The sequence below is a fragment of the Eleginops maclovinus genome, chromosome 22 (assembly GCF_036324505.1).
Source record: "Eleginops maclovinus isolate JMC-PN-2008 ecotype Puerto Natales chromosome 22, JC_Emac_rtc_rv5, whole genome shotgun sequence".
Taxonomy (NCBI): Eukaryota; Metazoa; Chordata; class Actinopteri; order Perciformes; family Eleginopidae; genus Eleginops; species Eleginops maclovinus.
Genome location: NC_086370.1, coordinates 813561 through 822744, shown reverse-complemented (window position 1 = coordinate 822744; position 9184 = coordinate 813561). Strand labels below are relative to the sequence as shown.

Below are 9184 nucleotides of genomic sequence, written 5' to 3'. Positions count from 1 at the left end.
TCACAGCATCGAGTTACTCTCTCTTCAAATGGCTTTTATATGCAAGTCATTTTGATGAATCAGAACTGACAGCCAACAGACCAACATGTCTGTAGTTTCCACATGGGCTACTATACACATCTCACTGTTACAGTTATTTTAACCAGGGACCAGTTTGACATTGCAGGTCACGTTTTTTTTTTAATGTGTGTGTGTGTGTGTGTGTGTGTGTGTGTGTGTGTGTGTGTGTGTGTGTGTGTGTGTGTGTGTGTGTGTGTGTGTGTGTGTGTGTGTGTGTTAGGAGTCTCCCTGTGTTTGGCAGGAAGGGATAAGCAGTGAGGGAAATGGTTGTGTGTGATGACGGCCAGATAACAGCCTCATCGTGATGATGGTGTGCAGCAGCACAAATCTTTCCTGTTCTTCAGACAAAACATGAAAACCAACTCCACACTTAAAAAGTCATTAACTAGTGTATAGGGAGGTCATTATGAAGGACCAAGCATCCAAGGAACAGTCCGACTTTAAACATGTTGCTTTCCATTAGTTGTATTGTGGTATTTTAATCCAGTAAACTGCTTTAGTCTGGCTCGGCACACAGACATCAGGCTTAGCTCCTCCAAACTTCACAGCTGTGTGATCACATGCAGTAGGTTTTGCCACATGAAAAATGTATTAATGAAATCAAAAAATACAAAATCAACCCGATTCAGCATATTCACAGAGAAAGAACAGCTAACATGTTGCTTTTGATGAAGATAAGGAGAAGTTTATGCACCAAAGTCTCCACCAAACCGTACATAGGAGAGCAAGACAGTGAGAGCAGTAAATACTCCCGTGTGTCAGGAGCTGGAGCGATCACCAAATAACCGAGAGGTGTGGATAAGAGGCAAACTGTAAAACATACATCTTTTAAACTGATTGATGTAGCTTGAAAAATATGGTAATTTACCTGCACTGAAAAAACTGAGACGTTGACTTATGTGAGACTGTTGACATCATACATTATTAAAGTCTACGTTTCAGTTCTTTCAGTGTGGCAGGCAGTCCAATGAGCTGCAGTATGTGAAATGTATTCTGGGTTGACGTGTGACCCAGACTGAGGACTGAACATCAGGATATCTCTGCCCTGCGTGAGCTATCCTGCATCAGGATGATACTCAATTATAATTATCTATCAAGCCTGAGGAAAGCAAACCAACCTAAAGATAAACTCACTCTGGACGGCATTAACTTGGCCTTCAGCGAAACCCTAAGGAATCTTGGAGTTGTATTTGATCAGGTTTGTCCTTGAACGCCCACATAACACAAATCTCTCAGACTTCTTTCCTCTACGTAACATTGCAAAAATCAGGCAAAGTAGTCCATGCATTTGTTACTTCAAGGCTGGATTATTGTAACTTTTTATTATCAGGATGAAACTTTTGATAAAGCATACAGTTAGAGCTGATTAGTTTCAGCCCATAGTTTTGCTGCTATAGGCTTAGACTCTCGGGGGACACGTTGCTTCTCTCTCTTTTCCTGGTCCGATGGTCCAAGGACAGAGGGTGTTGTATTCATATTCTGTACAAACTGTAAAGTCCACTGAGCCAAATGTACAATTTTTGATATTGGGCTTTTAAATAAACTTTGATTGATCAGGATCTCTTCCCCTTCTGATCCAGCCTGCCTAATGTCCACAGCTCTTTATCTGAATTGCTGAATTAAACATACTGATGCAGTCAGCCATTAGCAAAACAATGTTGTAGATGAAGTTTTAAAAAACGAAACATTCTTCTGACACAAATATGATGGGACTGTGCCGTTTGGGCTGATGGAGCTCTGCTGTCAGGGAACAGGCTCCCACACTACACACCTGCTGGGTTCACTGGTTCTAAACTACTTCACAAAACAGAACAAATCCGTCAATGTGCCTCATTTTTTATTACAGAGGGAAATGATAACCATACGCCCTTCACATGGTCACTTCGGAAAGAGGAAACAGTTTCTATAGATTAGTCTCCAAGATGTTTCCGGAGCTGTAACAAGATCAATAACTGAGCCCTCCTCCATTTGTAGATGGCATTCTGCAAAAATTGTGTACATGGACAGCATATTCAACAGCACTTCAGGCTGCAGAAACAACTGATTGGTCAGAATATTTTATTAACAGTATAAATCCATATCAACCCCCCAGGGCTCTGCTTACTGCTAATCTGTGTTTACATCTGTTGACCACAGGAATGACGAAGCACTTTAACGTGCAGTGATAACGGTAAGCTGCAGCCAGGAGCCACGAAACCAAAGAAGAATAATTGCATCACATCCAATAATACCAACTCTGACCTGAGAGTCCACTCTGCTAAATTGGATTGAGACAAAATGAGGACGCCAGGAGAAAGTCACATTATATTTCAAACCATCAAACACAGTGTTGTGAATACAAAGTGTGATCCATGACGCAATACGGGTGTGTGTGATGACATCTCCTATACTTATGTAGGAGAGGTGTCTGTAGTTCTGTCCTTCAGTCATACAGCAGTCAGCATCACCTTAGCGTGATGGAACTCTCTTTAGGATGCACATTTCAGGTCTGTATGAGTTACGCATTAAAGTCTGTGTCCTAGATCTCCGTGCGCAGGTTGGGGAATCTCTTCAGCAGGAGGGTGGCTTGTTTTGGGGGGAGACGCTCCCCCTGCATGCCGCTGAGCTCCGATGTGTTCTTCTTAGCAGCCTGTGAGAGAAGAACACCGTTGGTTAGCAGTGCTTTTATTGAGTAATGGGTTTCATAAGTACTGCTTGGAAACGTCTGCAGATCTACAGCTATAATTAAAAAACTATTTCGGATTCAAAGCCAATATTTATTATAAAATGTTGCAATATTTTCATACTGTATATTAAAATAAAACAATCCCAGATTAACATTGTGGAAAAAATGATATCCAAAAGAACAAGATTGTACAGAAACAATTGTGTTTACTTTTTAAGTTATACTTCAGTGAATGTGGCATTACCCAGCATGCATTGGAAGACACATGTTATCATTTGGACATGGTGACCTCTTATGCTGTCGGTGTGTGTGTGTGTGTGTTTGTGTGTGTGTGTTGCAGGGTGAGTGTACCCGAGCCTCCTCCACACAGCTGTAGAAGGCCTTCATCTCAGTGGAGCACAGACTCTCCACGAAGCTGTTCTGCTTCCAGCACGCCATCAGGACCGAGATCTCGGTGACACACGAGGCGCCTGTGGAGAAATACTACAGCTTTGACTGACTGGAGTTAGCCCCCACACATCAAGTCATAATCAGGATGTTTCCTTGTTTTACCTTCTGCTACACAAACATAACGGAAAGTTTGGATTTCCTTTAGCTGCCATGATGCGCCACACTTAGGATGCTCCAAGGTACTTGAGCTTTTGGATTCTCAGCAGCCGGAATCAAACACTGCCCGCTGTGCCTTATTCTCTTTATTCTTAACATACTGTTGTTGCATGGCTGGTGTAAGATTAATAGTTTAAGTGAAAAGGCGTTGCTCTTTGATCATACACAGCACCTCTCTTTTAAAGCCTTTTCTTTGGTTTGCTCTTAAATATGGAGGAACAGATCGGTGTGGTTGAGTCTCAGGGTCATTTGGGAAAGCACTGCTCTACAGATGCCACCTGACCGTGATAGTTTGAAGTGAAGAAAACAATCCATCTTCAACTTCCTGTGCACGTCTTACGACTCAGTACTAATGGTCTTGATTCGTTAGTCCAAGCAGGAGACAGTGATGTATGAACAGAGCACACTCCGGGGAGGGGCAGAATAGCAAATGAGGATTGATTCTTGGAGATACAGCGCTGCAAAAAAATAAGACACCAGTTCAGCATTATCACTTTCTCTGGTTTTACTATTTATAGATCTGTCTTTGAGTTAAATTATTTTCCTCTTTTTGTTTTGTGTTCTATAAACTACTGACAACATTTCTCTATATTGGAATTCAACAGACACTGGAATGGCTGCCATACATGTAGAGATCAAGAGTTATGAAACATGTGGAGTGGTCTCTTCATTTTTTCCGGAGCTGCATGTGGCCAACAAACCACATGAGAGTACGTTTGTGGGGGACAATGTGGGAAATGGCACAGAGTTGGTTTAGACTTCAGTATTTATGTTAGAAATGTAAAGTAGGGCTCCCCAAAACAAACTGGATGCAAACTTGCATATGTTGGGCAATTTGCACAATTAGCATACGTTGTTTTGATTAACATTATAGTTTATGTTGACAATAGATTTTAGAAATGGCTTGGCAGATGTGTACAGTGATGAAGTGGGTTTGGGGGTTATGGATTATGCTGAGTCGATTTCTGTATTTTCAGTGTCAACAATGGCAGTGTTACCACATTTCCTGGTTACAGTGCTGGCAACTAGACTAAAAAGACACCTGTCATACCCCCTCCCACCACTCACCTCCTCTCTTGATCCTGCGGTTAGCCACCTCGTCCTTGAGGACCAGCGGCTTGTTGGGCTTCAGAACTGGTCTGCCGTCCTGCTTGCTGAGCAACCGGCTGACCTTCTCCTGGAACAGGATGCCTCGCTGCGCCGACATCACTAACAACCTCCCCCCCCCACGCTACTCACCGACACCTGTCTGTCACCCTGTCTGAACCGAGCGGAGAGAGAGAAGCTGCCGTACGGTCGCCGTGTGACCAGGAGGGGAGGTGAAACACAAACAAACCGTCTTCAGCTCAAAGTCTCACTCCTTCAGCAGGCACGACTGTACAGCGCCATGTTTACCGTGAAACCCGAGTGGTGTCGTAAAACACAGAGAAGCGTACTTCCCTTACGACACATTATGACGACAAGCGACCGCTGCTCTATTTAGGTGCTGTCGTAACTCTCACAACTTTAGTAAGACATGAGCTATCCGACAGTAAAAATGACTCAGTGAAGTGAAAAAATGACAGCAACATCTTTAAAGTACAAAACCCTGACTGAGATCTGAAGCTGAATGTAGAAGTTTGTCATGAAAATGTTTTTTCGGGGGGGGGGGGTCATTGTTAGAAATAATCAATATATTGAAACGGAACATTAAAAGATAATTCACTGTTTCAGGACGGAAGATATATGTCCAATTCCGGTATTATTACCGGATGTTGTTTTTAGCCTCAGATAGCATATAGCTAATATTGTATTGTATGTATGAGTGGAGGGAGAAGGACGCTCTGCCTCTCACTCAGTGATGCTGCAATGATACTGTTGCCTGTGATAAATATGTTTTTTCCAGTGGAAAGTGTAAGGTGTGTGCACTGCGATCGTCTGGCACATGGCCTATAGCTACATGACATTCAGAGAGAATGCAGGGCAAGTCTTGACATCAGCCGGAATCTCAGGGAACATTCAGCGAGGATGCAGCGTCGGCATGTATTGCAGCTTGTACCTGATCAGCACACCCACACACTGACACAACGTTTCCACTATAAACTTTAGAAAAACGCCTGGACTGGTGATATGTAGGTTGCAGTCACCTTAACGATTGATTGTTCACAAATCAGTCTTATAATGCCTTCTGTTACACTATTGCAGGTCTGTGTGACCCCTTCAAACCACTGCTATAGGAGAACAATGAATGGACTTACTGTCAAATATTCTAAGTTTACGAAGGCTTAGATACATGTTTATTCACAATTACTTTGTCAAGTGTTTCTGTGATTTTTAATGACTGAATAGAATATAGTGCATTATGCCCTCACTCCTTTCCATTCTAGTGAGGCTGTTGGAAACATCTATAAACATTTTTAAATAAAACATTGTACAACACACACACACACACACACACACACACACACACACACACACACACACACACACACACACACAATCTAATTGAGATCAAATGAGTTTGTTTCCAGAGGGTAATACATTCCTGTCACAGTCTGCAGGAAGCTGTGTGGTATTTTCTGTGTCTCTGCACGTTGTTCACCTGGAGCTAGATGTCTGGACTCTGAGAAATATGGTTTTGATTCTGTGCCAGTGCCTTCACAGTGATCTTGAATTTTAGGGACTAGCACAGCGCACATCACAAATCAAGGTCATTTGTTTCTCCTACCATGAGGAGACAGCAAAGCTTATACAGTATGTGTGTGAAAGCTTTATTTTGATGTGCTCAACAACAATGGTTCAGATAGAGGACAAAATACTACTTTGAAGTAATAACCTTCAAGACCTCTGACACACACACACACACACACACACACACACACACACACACACACACACACACACACAACACACACATAACAATAGAAGTTGTCTGAAAGAGTGCCGATTATTCCTGCTGACAGTGTTTGGCCATTCTTTCACATACTGTCATGTCTCACACTTTACTGCACTGAAAATCTTGGCCAAGATCTTAACATGACAGTCTATCGTTAAACAGTTATGAACTATCCACAAAATTAGCCGCTGAACAATCAGGTTCCAACACATCAAAATATGTCTATGTAATTATGACATAGTTGTGATAACCGTCATGTAAACAGAGAATGTGTCTGCCAACGAGTCGGTGTGCCCGGCACCGCAGAGCTGCTCCTGCCTCACAGCAACGGACAGCTGGTGTGGCTTTCCAGCAGGGATGATTGGGAGGGTAAATCATTTCTCTGACAAGAGTTGTAACCATAGATTGATTTTGATAAGGAAGTGAGCAAGAGTCATTTTTTTCCTTTCACATTTTTTCACCTCAGGATAACTTTGAATATGTGCACTGAGCACGGCCCCCTCTGTCAGCTTCTGTAACACATGAAGGGGATGTTCCAAAAATAACATGTTGCCATGTTCCTGTTTGGAGTGCTGAAATCTGTGAACTTCTAATGGACATTATGATAGAGTTTCTTCTGCTGCCAGATTGCCCCTCCTCCCTACACACACACACACACACACACACACACACACACACACACACACACACACAGTTCTCGGGATTAGGGTTTAGGCGACATCCCTTTTTGTGATTGGATGAGCCTGTCTTACTGTAGGTGAAATATCTACACCTTTAGGTGAATAAAACAAGCTAAATTTCAAGAGAAGCGCATGTGAAGCTCCCTCTGTGTGTGACTGTTAAATGATTGGTGCACTAACCTGTAGACTGATATTGTAGCTGGTCTTCATGATCCAAGTAGTCCAACTAGTCTAACTAACTCATATTCCCTTCGATAGTGGAAAGTGATTTTGGGACTTAGTTGTTGATGCTGCTGTGGGACAGCTGTGCTGCTGAGGACAGGTTGACTGGGCAGAGGAATCCCTTTCAGCACCTCAGCAATGCCTTGTTTGAGCTTCTGTGTCTCCGGCTGTAGCATGACCTTTTAGCCCTCTTGTCTTGTTTGCCTTCAGTGTGGCAGTGTCTGACCCAGCTGAGAGCCCCCTGAAGATCTGCATATTCAGAATTGCAGTCTGTGGGAGCCCAGGCTGTTGCTTTGTTAGCTTTGAATTGTACTACAGAGGCTGGACAAGCCTCAGCTACTGCACACAAAAAGCATCTGCTTCATCTTAACATTCAAATCTTTGCTCTTTTTTAAAAAAATACTCCAAACACAACAACAGTAATCACCGGAGGCCCAGCTGGAGTCTGAACTGGAGGAGTTCCAGGTGAACCTGCATGATTTCGCATGGACGACAAGCATTACAAATAACCATAAAGAAGTATGGAATCTTCTGTCTGATGGTCATGTCTGCCAACGTCATCACAAAGCAACTGTGCATTGAATGTAGGAGGTGTCCTTGCTCCTCACTCAACGAGATGGGGCTCTGCTGTGTAGACGGACTGTAGCACAGAAGATGACAGTGGTGAGTCCCTGGAGGGTAGGATGACAGTAAGTATTTTAGGCGTTTTGAGAGATGCACATGATACTAGCTCTCCTCTACCTAGGAAGATTCCTTACATAGTCCTTTTTGTGCCACATAGCATGTGAAATAAAGCCTCACCTGACATACAAATGCACTAAACAATGTGGGTTCAAAGGATGTTCAATGTTTATAAGTGAGTCTGACACTGGGAGTTCCATGGCCAAATTGGTTAAACTCCGGTACCAAGAGCCAAGAGCTGCTTATGCCAGAGGTTGGGCAGGATTGGCATGAACAGTTCATGGCGAGTATGACAAAGTGTGCGAATGTGTTGGAGAAGTTGTGCTCGCAATTTAATCTGACTTCTGAAGTAAAAGATCAACATGCAGTCGTGACGGGGCTTCTCTGGGGCTCTTATCAATGGAAAAGCAAATGTTATAAGGAATTTGAACCTATTCCAACCAACACTAGCCCCTGGTATACGTCAGCTACAGAGAGCCTTTGCTGTGTGTGTGTGTGTGTGTGTGTGTGTGTGTGTGTGTGTGTGTGTGTGTGTGTTTGTGTGTTTGTGTGTGTGTGTGTGTGTGTGTGTGTGTGTGTGTGTCTCTCTTTATGGTACCCTGGCTTTTAGAACTGAATAATGAATGGAGAGAAGAGTCTGGAGAAAGCAACAGCTGGTATAGTGTGAATATTGAAAGGACGGAGCTTCTCTGTGTGTGTGTGTGTGTGTGTGTGTGTGTGTGTGTGTGTGTGTGTGTGTGTGTGTGTGTGTGTGTGTGTGTGTGTGTGTGTGTGTGTGTGTGTGTGTGTGTGTGTGTGTGTGCATGTGTGCGTGTGTGTGTCAGTTGAATGCTTGTCCAGCACCAAAGCTGTTAGTCAGAGAGAGAATAGAGCAGCTTCTGTGAACTCAATTACAGTTTCAGTGAGTGGAATGGAAATGCCCTGCATTGTGGTTGATTAACAATAAGAAAAAAACTCGCATCGAGAGCAAGAAAAGATCAATTGTACATTAAAGGGACTTGAACAAAATGTTGTCAGTGATGATAATGTTAGTTTAAATGTGTATTTTGTTTCTTTTGTCTTAAATATGTATTCCTGTTCAGATAATCTGCTCTGAAGCAAGAGAATCTTCCAGTTTGATCCTCGAACATTGTCTAGAAGAGTCTGAACTATATATACACTCAGAAAGTGAGAGAAAGAAAGAGAAACGGAGCCAGTGCTGGGGGCAGTGAGTTGGAGCCACTTGAAGGTGAAGAGCAGCATGATGGGAAAGTTTTAGTCTGTGGCTCTGGCAGACATAATTGATTACCTCGTCAGGACCATTAGCTAATGAAGCGCATCGGTCTGGAGAATACCAGAGTTCCTCTGAAAATTGATCCTGTTCCCTCCTCACACACCATCCAGCTGAAACGTTTT

The 9184-nt window shown here is 43.1% G+C and overlaps 1 protein-coding gene across 1 annotated transcript; it reads right to left on the bottom strand.

Moving 5' to 3' along the window:
* Nucleotides 1-1880: 1880 nt before the first annotated feature.
* chchd1 (coiled-coil-helix-coiled-coil-helix domain containing 1) lies at nucleotides 1881-4762 on the bottom strand. The gene is made up of 3 exons (XM_063874541.1): nucleotides 4400-4762; nucleotides 3077-3195; nucleotides 1881-2689 (listed from the first exon to the last, which is right to left on the bottom strand). The coding sequence occupies exons 1-3, from the start codon at nucleotides 4536-4538 to the stop codon at nucleotides 2579-2581; spliced, it is 369 nt and encodes a 122-aa protein (XP_063730611.1). The 5' UTR covers nucleotides 4539-4762; the 3' UTR covers nucleotides 1881-2578.
* Between the last annotated feature and the right edge of the window lie 4422 nt (nucleotides 4763-9184).